This window comes from Bacillus rossius, chromosome 1, assembly GCF_032445375.1.
Source record: "Bacillus rossius redtenbacheri isolate Brsri chromosome 1, Brsri_v3, whole genome shotgun sequence".
In the NCBI taxonomy this organism is placed as follows: domain Eukaryota; kingdom Metazoa; phylum Arthropoda; class Insecta; order Phasmatodea; family Bacillidae; genus Bacillus; species Bacillus rossius.
In genome coordinates, this window is record NC_086330.1 from 306,305,247 (window position 1) to 306,318,795 (window position 13,549).

At 41.7% G+C, this 13,549-nt stretch overlaps 1 protein-coding gene across 1 annotated transcript in view; it reads right to left on the reverse strand.

The window, feature by feature from the left end:
- The window catches only part of LOC134527890 (synapsin), a 167,016-nt gene that overhangs the window by 143,216 nt on the left and 10,251 nt on the right, over positions 1-13,549 (reverse strand). Inside the window, exon 3 of the mRNA XM_063360895.1 lies at positions 9,037-9,338. Within this exon, the coding sequence (XP_063216965.1) occupies positions 9,037-9,338 (302 nt within the window). The remainder of the gene's footprint in view (positions 1-9,036; positions 9,339-13,549) is intronic.

Genomic DNA, 13,549 nt, shown 5'->3' on the forward strand with positions numbered 1-13,549 from the left:
TATGTGCGACTTATGGTATAAAGTGGTTCCAGGCTGGTATATGCCTTACAACTGGTGGACAACTGGTTTATCGCAGACAACTGATTTATTGCAAACAACAGAGAATGCATTTAAGATGGAACACTGAGCGTCTGGATAAAATTCTATTAAAGAAATTCATACCACCATCACTAAATTTATCGCTGTCGTAAAACAATTTCTTTGAAATTGTTTGGGATAAAATCATTACTTCCTGTTATTCTTTGTGACGTGTTGTTACGCCCAATTATTTTATTGAAATAGTTTCGCGACAGCGACAAATTTGCGGTGTTTTTATAAATCTGTTAAACCAAACAAAATCCAGACACTTAAATACCACCTATATTATTTGCAATAAACAATTTATTCAGCTACAACTTAAAAGGATTTGTGTATCTTTTTAGACAGTAAGTCTTACATACATTTTCAGCTTTTCTTTTCGATGAACCTAACGCAGAAGTTTATCCGTCGAGTTTACACAATCTGTGTAGTGCACAATGACATTTTCCGCAAGATAAATTAGGCTTTTATTATCTGTGCCCGCTCCGTGCGGTGGCCTGATTAGAGATAACGAAGCGTAATCTAATCCACTCCCGCGTCCTTTGAAGCGGAGCTCACTGTACAAGAAGTGACATTTCGGTTCAGCTCGTAACAGAGTCACTGGATACTCAGTTATCCAGCCGTGACGTCACGCAACTGACGCGGACAGTCAGCGACCCAATTAGACGGCCGAGCTGTGTGTGGTTCCCCGTGCAGCCGCCAGGTGCCTCTGCAGCGCGCCGCCTCTGAGAGCCGCGTGATTGGCGGAGAGCCCGGCCAATGGAGGGTTAACCTCTCGGATGACTCGGCCTTTGTTCGCGCGGGCTGCACTTTTTAAGATAACTTCACCCAAAAAAAAAAGTGGGTGAGCAGTTGATGTAGAACGTACGAAGGGTGTAAATATTACAACCCCAATGGATAGGTGCTCATTAAATTTTATATTTACTTTAATTTGCTTGAATGTGTAAAATTGTTTTCGAGCCTTTTAACTATTTAATTTGGTTATGAATGGTATTTTTCCTTAAATGTTGTATTATTTTATGGTTAACCCATTTCAAAATGCAACATTACGAATCCGGTTCTATAAACTCTATTATCCAACAACTCACTACCTCACACTACCTCCCGAGTGCATGTGGCTGTAGCACGCAGGTGCAGAGGTAGTAGTTGCACTTGCCAGTAGAACTATTACAGGTAATCAAACGTCCCACTTAAAGTTTAAGACCATTAGTAGATCTTAGAATATAATATTTTGGTTCTAAACAAATGCTAAAAATATGTTATTATTTTTTAGTAAACATAAATAGAATAATATTTATAGCACTAGAAATTCGTTATTACATTTCTCGCTACGTTTTTTAAATTTTTTTTGAAACACTGGCGTGCACGCGCACTTTTTCATACTGGGACAGACATGATGTATAATATACCTGATGCAAAATTGCTGTGATAGTTATTTGTAATATCGTATTGGTTATTAAAACTGTATATACTTACATTAGCCATGATAAACATTTATTATCATTTTAATTTTGCGTTTTATAAAGCCAACAAATCACGTATTAAATGACACTTTTTTATTTTAATTCTAATTTTTGGTTATTGCATAAATGATATTATTGACTGATTGCGTAGTACTCATAATTTTACAGTCTGAAACAATTCTGACACTGGTAGCTCGTCTACCACAACCACTTTTACTTTTTAGGAGTTGTACATTTCATGACATTTAATGCGCAGTTTGTAAAGTCTATAAAACAAAATAAAATTTATAATAAATTGTATTTGATAACTGATATTAGTTGCACAGCTTTATTTAGTTATTACCATGTTTAAATAAAAAAAACTGAAAAAAGTTATTTAAAACACGCATGTCTGGGTATACAAAATGTCCAATGTTACAAAACATTTAAAAAACTCAAAAATGTAGCATAGATTTTATACAACTCTAAACTTTGTTTGATTATTAATAATAAACGTCTACTATGAATTGAATTTACTAAAGGTTTTTGTAGCACAAAATTAATCATTTTAATCTATGAACGTTCTTAAACCTTTGGTGGGACCTGTATACTGCCGGCAACCAGCACGCCGGGTTGCTGCTTGGCTACAGTTGGGCGCAGAAGTCGTAAAGGTACATGTTTCCCGGCTCATGTCCGACCCTCCACATCCCGCCCTCACTGCACATGCACGTCACACAGGGAACCACTGACTAGACGTGTTGTTGTGAGCGTACAAGTGTCTGGACCCAGGCTACACACCAAGGACCCCTGTACGGCGGAACAGCGGATGGGGAGCACAGATATGCAGGACATACCTTGGTCGGCGCTGCACACTTGAGACACCTAGGGAGATAGCTGGCATGCCCTTACAGACGTGCCTGAAGGACACAGGCAGTCGCCGCTGTCCAGGAGGTACGCGCATCATGGTCGCAGGACACGCGAGTGCTCACTACAGGGTGAGGGCCGTGTCAAAAGTCAGGGGGCATCCACGGACCAATGCCTCTGCACTAGGATGACCTTCACCTTCCCCTTAGGAATATGTGTGTGCCTGCTGACAGCAACACAGCGCCCCATGCCTCGCTGCCAATAAGGGGGGTCTCAGCATGGTCTCAGTGGGCCTACAAGAGGGCCCAGAGTGCCAGAGCGTTGTGAGGATCACCTAAAGAAATCCGTAGAGGCACTTTCAGGGGCTCAACATCCATGCCACGCCCCCGAACTCACTGCTATACCACCTGAGTACGTCACTAGACAGCCGACTACAAAAACAGGAGCATCGTGCCAGGGACAGGGTGCATTAGCTAACTCCGCCCAGACGAGCAGTCATTAGAACTCTGCTGTGGCCAGACTTCCGAATGTCACCAGGCTCTCACCTCGTGCAATACATTTCCAAGCCTTTGTCAGGTGTCCTCAGAAGCCACAAGGACATATTATTTATTTCCTTGGTCAAGGGGAGGGATGGAGAAGCATTTTTGCCACCTCTAGCCACAATACCACGTTTTTTGGGCAAATATTCACAAACTCGCACAGTTGGTCTGCAACAACATAGAGCAAGGACTGGGGTTGGAGGCTCTATAGGAGGTCCTCAACCTATCCACAATCTCTCAGGACATGTTGGTTGTCATCTAGCACTCCGCAGTAGCGACGGAAAGTGTCATCCGCCAAGCCAGCCGGTGCAGCTGCTCCCCAAATCCTCCATGTACAGAGAGGAGCTGGGCAATAGGAGGGTCAACCTGACAGTGGACATATGTAGCATGGGCTTGGACAGCAGATATGCCGACCCTTCACTGAATAATCCCATCGCAGTTGCCACTCACTCAGCTCCTCTCCCGAAATGACCTCGGGTCTTACGGCAACAAAGACTTCACTTCAGAAGGGGCAAGATCAAATCGAGTTATATATCCCCAGTTAGAACCTAGAGTGCATCACTGGAAATAGTTGTAATGGGGCGTACGCCCCTTTTTCCATCACTCATTTTCATGATGGTCCTTCAAGCATGGAAAGTGTCAGCAGGCGACGAGATTCGCATAACGTAACCTTCGGACCATGAAACTTAGGCAATGAGCCAGATGGTCCAAAGGGAAACGGCGTATCAAATTAATCGGCGTGTAACAGGGAAGTATCTATACAAGCTGTTCTGCCCGCAACTTACTCTCTGGGGAGGAGCGATAACTGACTACTAAGGCAGCGAGGAGGCAGGAGCTGGGGTGCCACCTGCCTTCCAGTGGCCTCAGTCGTGGGAAGGGTGCACCGGTGCACCAGGTTGAGGAGGCCTGAGCAGCACCGACCAATGGTGCTGACTAAGGACCTGTCCGGATGAGGAGTCCGGGAGCAAGTCCCACGCTCTCACCAAACCCTGGAGCTCGGGAGTGAATCCGCCGGGACTAGCTCGAGGTGGAGCCCGGGAGCGAGTCCAACAGGAGGAGCAAGTAGTGTTCCCGATACCAGGGGATGCAGAGCTGCGGTAGAACAGTGAGTCCGGAGCAGCTAGCATGAGGGTCAAGGCGAGTACGCGACTGGTATTGTGGCTATGGTGTCCGTGGGGCTCATCGTCACTTTAAAACTATCGTTAAATAATACTGACAGTCGCTTCACTATCAATAGCCATTGCTTAAGATATAACTTTGGATGAACAGTAAGTAACTCTCTCAGCTGGCCCATGAGCCAACACCTGATGTATGACTAGAGCAAGGAAAACTGTAGAGTAAAGTATAACTTTAGTTGATTACCTTCCTGAGAGTTTATTAGTAACATGTAAGTGGGTCTTGGTCTTGTAGCGAGTTTACAGTGTACTCGCAACATAGACCCAGACTCACAAGAAGTATATAATGTCTATTTGTATAATTAACTAGACGTAAGTATAATTGTAATGAATTTTGTGTTCGCCAGGACCGGGCTCATGCTGATATTTAAGTGCCTGCATAGTCGTCTAAATTATGAGAAGTTAATTCAGTTGTATGATAGTGATGTGTGTACATATATATGGTTATAAATAATATTGTAATAATTCATTAATGAAACATTGATGATTTATGTTAGTTCACCCTGCATGCAATCTGAACAGTTGGTAATTAGCCCAACACAGTCTTATATGCTGTTGTTATGGTCAGTAGTGCAATTTGCTGTGCTGATTTAAGCTTCCTCCATGTGTTGATCACATTCGCCCTCCTGAACCATGCGATGGCTCCATATGTCGTGATTGGGAGAAAAATAATGCTGTACAAAATCAATAGCAAGCTGGGTCAAGACTCCAATTGCTCAGGGCCAAGCTCTGCAGTAGTTGAAACACTGCAACTTCTTTCTCAGACACAAGCGATGTGTTGGGTGAATGTCAGCTTTCCATCCTGCACCATATCCAAATACTTGATGAGCATTACAAACTTTAGGCAATCGCCGGCGTGCGAGACCCGCGTAAAGTGGGGCCATCTCCCTTGGAGCATATGGTGGGCTACAGACCATTCCTCGACTTGTTTGGTTACGTCTGCTTCTTTGTGTTCAAGCTCCTCTCTTGTCTTCCATGGATTAGTATAAGCCTCTGTGTACCCATCTCTTGGCTAATCTCTTTTCAACAGTGGCAGTGGGCAACCTGATTCTCCCATTCAGTTCTTAAACTAGTCCATCAGAAGTTTGTGAATGTTGGGCGGACATCTGAAGTCATGCAGATGCCCAAGGATAGCTGGCCACCAGGCATTATTGAAGGCACCCTATGCATCGAGAAATATCCCAACCAGGTACTTACTTCAAGTTACATCTATGTGTGTCAGGACATACTGCAATATCCATGCTGTGTCGGAAGCAGTATTGACAGAAGATAAGTCCTTCCACAGCATCCAGAAACTGTGTCAGTCACATATTCGTTTATTTTTTCCAGTAACTTCGTGAGAACTGAGAGAAACACAAGTTAACTGTACTACTTAGCCTCTTCTATGTCTTTTTTATCGCATTCATAGATATTCTAGATTGTAGGGGATGTGCCATTGGCTAAGCATTCATTGCAAAGTTTCATGAAGGGAAGGCATGTTTCGTAAATAGGCATATTTCAGATGCTGAGCCTTAATTCCATCCAGACCTGAGGACCTCATGTTTTTCAACGAATGAACTGCATCCTTTATGTCGTCCATATCAAATCTGGCAGTGTCTATCACATCACATGGGAGGGTAGAGGGCTCACAAATCCATGCATGCACAGGAAGCTCAACCAATGGATTATCGTTAGGAGGCAGCTCATTGAGTAGTCATGTAGTGCTCTCCAGAATGTCTATATTCGCGACACCATCTCGCCTAAACCTATGGATATGCATCAAGGTCGGCATCAATAGTTTGCCAGCTAAAATTCGGTACACCATGCCCCATAGATTCGCACTGCTCTCCATTTCCACAAACTGTCACGAATATACCAGCTCTGGTTCAATGCAATGCAGATGCATGGTCCCAAGATAGTCCCTACAATTGCTGCATTACTTGCCTTCTTCCAGTGAGTTCACTGCGAATGTCCTTCAGTTCTTCTGTCCACTAAGGCATTTTGTAAGCAGTCTGTTCACATTTTTAAACACTTCTTAGGCAGTATCCTGTAGGAAGTTAGTGATAGGCTTGTCCCTCTAAACGACCGAAACATTTTTAAGGTTTTTTATCTTGACCCAAGTGTTTTGCATTAACACCAACTCGAACTGCCTCCATTCAGTACCTTTGTATATGTAGCAGGTTCTTGGTATTGTGTCGACCTTGTCGAATCGGCATTATTTTATTATACTAAGAGAAAAGCTAACTCACGATAATCGCTGGTGAAGTCCTCTATCACTGGACAGACAGTAAGCATTCCGTGGCTATGGTGGGAGCTCAATTTCCCATCTAGGTGTGACACAGTTCCATGTGCAACCGAAACATATGTTGCCAGATGTCCAGGGTAATTCATGGCATTCAGATCCTGCATCATTAGGAACTCACACCCATGGTAGGAGAGTGCCATAATGCTGATTATTTTCCTTCTAAGTGTCATGAGGATTCTTGCCCACTGTTTAAGGTGGGTCCTTATCTCGTTTGCTTGCTAAGAGTAGGACGAGACAAAGTAAACTGTGACTCTCAAAGAGTCAGTGAGCTTCATCACCTTGTGATGTGTGGTAGAAAACTCACCTCTCACCAACCTATCAAGGCCATCATTGCGTGTCACGACCACCATCTGGGGATGTTCTCCCAGCTCTGCTTTTTATCACCTAAACAGGCCTGGAAACCTGCCCTTAACAGAGAAAAGCTTCTGTATTAGTCCAAGTGGTGGACCTGACAATAGGCCTCCAGCTCAGCCATGGAAACTGTTGATCTCTGGATGTACAGCTGAAGAAACGTAACTCGACTCCAAATGATTCCAGGGAAACTGACGTCTCATGAACGGGGCAATCCCAAGAGGTAACTGTGTATGGTGCACTCTTTCTCCATTGACTTCTCGGGAGTATTTGATACATAACATGGGGGTATCCAGGGTGCAATAGTTGTAGTGTCCCCCTCAACACAACTTCGCACTTTTTTTGCATGCGAAAAAGTGGTGTCCATACCGCTGCTAGTTGTAGCACCGCAGTGGACATAGGTAGTTCACCACTTTACTGGAGGTGTATCCTAGGTATGCTCTGCATGCATCCAGAAACATTCTATGGGTAATTGCTAAGCACTGCAGGACCATGTGAACTTCGTAATATTTGCGGTTACAAATCAACTGCTTTATCCGAAAGTTCTACTTGACATACCACAGCGACATTAAACCATCCACAAAGTTCTTGGCATGCACCAAGACTGCCTATACACACATTGCCAGTTATCGAGGCACATCGTACATTAGAACCTCTATCAGCAAACATCAGGGCTCATTTACTTGGACTCATCTGATTCATCTGCCATTTTTGTATGGAGGGTGGTGACAGTAGCTTAATTACCCACTTCAAATGCCACGTATCCACGGACGACCAGTGCATACCCTTATTTGCGGAGATAACTTTCCATTGTTATTAGGCCACTGTGCACCCTTTCTGGAAGATGTATTATCCACAGGAAATACCACAAGGATCTTGCAAGCTGGGCAAATTTGAACTCAACCAATGGTTGCCTGCTTCTCCACACCACAATCCGCAGCCACTGCAGAGGCATATGACTTCGGTACATCCCTTGTTTGCGCCTCCTTTAAGGCACCTTGCAGCCCAAGTAAGCACAGGTCAGCGAGAGTGAGAAGTACAATTACCTGCCAGATCTTGCACTCCAAAGCCTATCTCAAGACATGTACTACCCATCACCTTGATCAGATCACTGCACAAAGGCTGCGCAACTCTGCCACCATACAGTTGGTGATCAGAGTCACCTCGCACAGTAATATTGGTGTGACATTCTGCACTTCCGTAGTATTAGACCCGGAGCCAGGGGGTGATAATTCTGGGGAGTGGGGTGCAAGGACATATGATCAACAGCAGCTGATGAGGGTTTCCTCAAGCATATCCATTCTACTTGGTCTTTCACCAGTTCTAGTGGTTTGCCCACTCCTATGTATCTCCTCATTTTGTGCCTTTTCTGGATCACGTACCTATACTATTACATTGAATTCTCTTTTTGTCATTAACTTATTCAATTTTCTATTCTGTGCAGCATTGCTCTTATCTGTCAGTTAGACCAGGCGCCCACAACTATTCTTTGAAGGGTCCTCACTTTCCATATGACTGACAACTTCAGAGGTGTCAGTTGCAGGAAGATGCTGAACAGACTAGACATCACGTCCCGACATAAGGTAATATTTCTGGGGTTGCTGCCAGTTTCACAGGCTGAGGAAGGCTTTGTGCTCATTTTTGACTACAGTCATCTCTCCTTGAGTTCGCTTTGGGGTCTAGGATCCCACAGCACATAAACTACCCAATGTTCACTCGCTTTGCCGTGACAGAGAGTCCTCTAATTTAGGAATTAGCAACACACTGCCTTATTTGTGTCTAGTTGTTATGTTACCCACCTTATTTACCAACACTACACCATGAAGAAGTAGAGTGTTAAGTACTGAACCTCTTCACCGATACTCCGAAGAGCAACAGGAGAGCTCACAGTTCGGACTGCACAGTAACTAGCAAACGGCTCGCAATGCAAGCGAGACACCTCATTGAGCTAATGTACAAGACCCAAGTACCAGTGCGGGCACTTTCCAAAGGTTCGCGGTAATACCCCGAGAAAAGTTACAGATTATTCATCGTCATTTCTATGCAACTTTCTTTAACATGCCTTTATGTGCATGTACACCCTCTGTATGTTAGATACACGGCGACACGGGCTCCTGATAAGCCATGGGGGAATGTCTATGGCATTTATTCGCAATTTGGAGGCGGTAAGGGAGGCTCTACCGAGAGGCCGAGGATACCCATCACAGTCCGCACGAACAAAACCTTGGTTTTTGTTTGTGTTAGCGGCCCCTGCTACAGACTCCATGGGGTCTGGCCGACTACACGAGATGTCGCGCACTCACCCAGGATGGAGGCGCCCTGGTCGCGCGCCGCTCCCGTCAGGGACTGCACCCTCTGCAGCAGGGACTCCCTGGTCTTGGCGGGCGAGGAGGGCGCGCTGGTAGTGCGCGAGCTGCCTCGCAGGTTCAGGGACAGGTCGCCGCCCCCGCCGCTGGGGGGCGGCTGGGGGCCGGCCGGCGGCGCGGCGGGCGGCGGCTGGTAGGCCGGCGCGTGCTTCTGCGACTGCGTCTCGTGCGTGCTGGACGTGGTGGAGGCGTCGTCGGGCGCGTCATCGAACTCGGAGGAGAGGTCGCCCGACGAGAACCTGGGGAGGCGAGGTCATGTGAACCCGGCTCTACTGTGATGTGTCAGTAGTGAATACACGTGGACAATGCTCGACGGTAAGTTCCTTTTCACAGTTTATGATTCGTGGTTTTCTTGGTTTTTTCCCCTTGGTTTTATGATTTTACGGCTGCTATCTTTATGACGGCATAGCCACTATACTGAATGACCTATATATTTTACCTTGACCTTGGCCGCCATATTAGACTCTAGAAAATATCGATATTTTTAATAAGCTGTTACAATTAACTGCCATTTTGGCTGCTATCATAAATATATATATATATAAAGCACTCATGTCATCCAGTTATCGAGTTTGGAGTCCTCGGTTTTAACCATACGTAGGCAATTTTATAAAAAAAATAACAAATATAAAAAAATTATAGGAAATCAAAAATCTTTTGGAAATATACTAATCAGTTGCTCACATCATCTACATCGGAGTACTTGTTTCGAACATAATAAGTACAAAAAAATTCATAATAAATCAATAAATAATATAAAATTCGTCATTTCAAAATATAAAAAGTCAAATTAAATTTTATTTAAAATGTATACATTATAACTTACATCACCAACTTTAAGGGTCAGGGTTCAATCTTTGAATGATGCAATTTGTAAAAATGGCTACACATATGTCCTCCGTTGTGTCTGCTAGCAATTTAACTCCCACTACATTTACTATGGCAAAATAAGTGCCAAAAAAGTGACGTCATTTCGCCATGTTAGTAGTTTTATTGACTGCCATATTTAATTCTCTTCTGCCCACTAGTGTGTTAGGATCGATCCCCATATGTTGTTATTCGCTATAACACACTATTGTCAATCATCAGATCGCCAGACACCATATCGAACTTACCTTGACAGCCATATTGAAACTCTTTATAGAATCACCCAAACATTCTGCAAAACATTCTAAAAAAAATTTAAAAATCTTGTATGATATTTATTGATATGATTGATTACGATCCTTGGTTATATCAATGAATAGCTAAAAAATTTAACTTAGGTTTCAAAAATATTTATTAATAATGTATTCAAGATAATATCGTCTCACTTAGTGAATTTCTACTTACACCATAAAGAGTGTTTTCCGGGTTGAATCATGGGTGAAATCGCAAATGAGGAACTGTTAGTGCAACCTTATATTTCACATCACTGAGAACACTAGTCGTCATCACAACAAACAATGGCTCTTTACAAGACAGCGGCCAGGCTAAGTAATGAACGACAGGTTGTTTCACAGCATATTTTTACACAGCTGAGATTTTTCTGTGGATTTTGTTGGATAGTTTAATAATTCATGAGACTTTACACTAAAAACGTGTGTAAATGTCTTGCCAAAGAAGTTACAGTTAGGTCCTGATGTATGTACAACCATTCATTTGCCAACACATAAAGAGGTCTTCTATAGTTCCATACATAAACTGGCTACAACATTTACTGCACTGATACCAAACACGTTCAGAATTATTACAATCGCGTTATCACACACCTACGCCCATTCAAGTTTACGGCATTACTACAGTAGGCACTGTTTGGTGAAGGAATATCACCAGTTAATGCCTCTTTGATAATTGAAGTCACCGAAGCTGATGGTATGGGTCCCACCGAGTTCTAAAAAAATCAGTATTTAAATGAAAGCAATTGGCATTAAGTGCTCTGTATAGAATAAGTCAGAATTCGGCTGACAAACTTAAACTAAGGATCATAACGAAAAATAAATAGTAGATATATACATACATTCGACTTAGGGTGTAAGTGCTTCCTTCGGCTTTATGGAATAGAAGGCTGCTCTAAAAGGTTTGTCATTTACGATTTCACACATGACTCAACCCAGAAAACAGAAATTCATTAAGTAGACGATATTTATTTCAATATATTATTAATATATATTTTTTGAAGCTTAAGTTACATTTATGCGCTGATGACACATCTAAAAGAGGATCGCAATGAACCAAATCAATAAATATATTATTTTCCAAAAAAAATTAAACAAATTACAAAAATTTTGGGTGATTCTTAAATATTGTTCAATATGGCTGCCGATATGGCTGACAAGATGGGTTTCGTACGGTGCCTGCCGATCTGGTAATTAGCGGTAGGGCACTCATATACTATAGCACAATCTAGCGGACGGAAAAGAATTTAATATGGCAGGCAATGTGGCGATCAACATGGCTGGCATGACGTCACATTGGTGGGAGTTAAATAAGTCTAGGGGTAAGTGGCTAGGGTTAGTCTGTTGGTGCACACCATGCATGAAGGCTGTGTTGCTATTATTTGCAAGAGCATCCATCTAGGATAGAACTCTGTGTCTCCAAAGTACGTAATGCAATATAATTCTTTTAAATAAACGTTTATAAAACCATTTTAAGTTTTTATTTTTTATATTTTATATTTATTTTTAATTATTGTATTTTATGTTTTTACTTGCCAGTTTTAAACCAGTTACTTTCAATCCTATAATGTGGTAAAGTGTTTTATAATTTTTTTATTTGATTTTTTTTTTAATTTGTATTAATTTTGTTGATGGCCCTTCTTGGGCTCGAGCCGAGGACTTCACACTTGATTACGTTAGTGATTTTTTTATTTAAGAATTATTTATATTCTTTCTTATTTATATAATTTTAAATAAATTAAAAAAACTATACAAGAATTTTTAATATACATTCAAGATGGCGGCGTGTGTAATACTCTGAAATTTTAAATGTCAGAATATTCTAGAATTCAAGATGACAGCAAAGTTCTAAGTCATCGGAGTCAAGGTTGTTCTAAGATGGCAACTGTAACATCATCCAAGATGGCGGAACCCCAACAACCGTCAATCCTTACGCTGGAACCTCCATCGAACGTCCATACTGTTATTATAAAGAGAGAGTTAGAGTGCTACACTACCTGACCAATTTCAAAAAAAAAATTTTTTTAACTTTCATATAGCATCATTATTCCAGATGAACAAAGGTAATGTTTGATTTTTATAAATGATAGTTCCATAATATATAGAAATATTATTACGTAAAACTACAGAAAAATGACTTTATTAACTGCTTTCGCTAGCTTAGGACAAGCAAAAAGTTACAGATATAACGTGGATATAAAAATTTTATAATTTACACAATAATACAAACGAAATATTTATTTAAACTTTAAACACAGATAATAGGTTAGTCCCTATTCGTATCGCTATTGTGGTTCGTGTTACTATGTGTTTTATTTATAAATTAAATGTAATGTCTATTCCATAAGAAACTGTGATTCTATAACTGATGAAAATAACTGTAGAATTATATATATACTGTTGACTGACTTCGCATGGGTACGCGAAGTCAGTCAACAGTTATTTTACATGTATATCAAACTAGTCGCTGCAGCAGTCTGTAGGCTGAATACTCGCACTTATTATACACGCCCACGTGGGTGCGCTACTGTCGTTGCAGAAGCCGTTGCCATGGAAACGAAGTAAATATCATCAATTAAATGTGGTTTTATTCTTATATCTCTGGTTCCCTTCACTATAGATGGATAAAATATAATCCATCTTTTAAGTATAACCATAAGCTTTTAAACACAGAAGGTTTCATCAAAATCGGTGCAGTAGTTTGTGCGTCAACCTCGAACAAACAAACAGACAAATTACAATTTTATAATAGTAAAGAAGTTACACTTATACCTCATTAGTTACAGATGAATAATATTCCATCTCAGTCAAAAAATGTTGCTTATAAAGGCAAACAAATCTTAATACTTAAAATTTTGGGCTGATTGTGGCATTTGTAACAAGCGTCAATGCAGGCCTCCTCAGAAGATACTCAGCAGTGTGTTGGTGAAACTGTGCGTGTGGCACGAATGTTCACGAAGTACAAGCAACGAGCCTCACTACACTCTTTGGAATTCTTTACGCCAGAAGTTCGCTTTTTAACCGCAAGTACACATTTTTATTAATGACAAGTACGCACTCAAGACTAGTAGTACTTAAGGAGAGCGCAGTAGAAATAACTCATTTCATAGACTGTGTTGTAGGCCTTGAGTATTCTAGCAATATATTTCAAGTTCTTTATTAATGGTTAAGAGTCCGCAAGGGAAGTCTTATAAACATACTCTCCATTGGTGAAACTTTGTGTGTGTTTGAAGTGTAGTGCCGCTAAGAAAGGGGGGAACAAAAGGGATTGAATTCACGAAAAATGGGCTGAA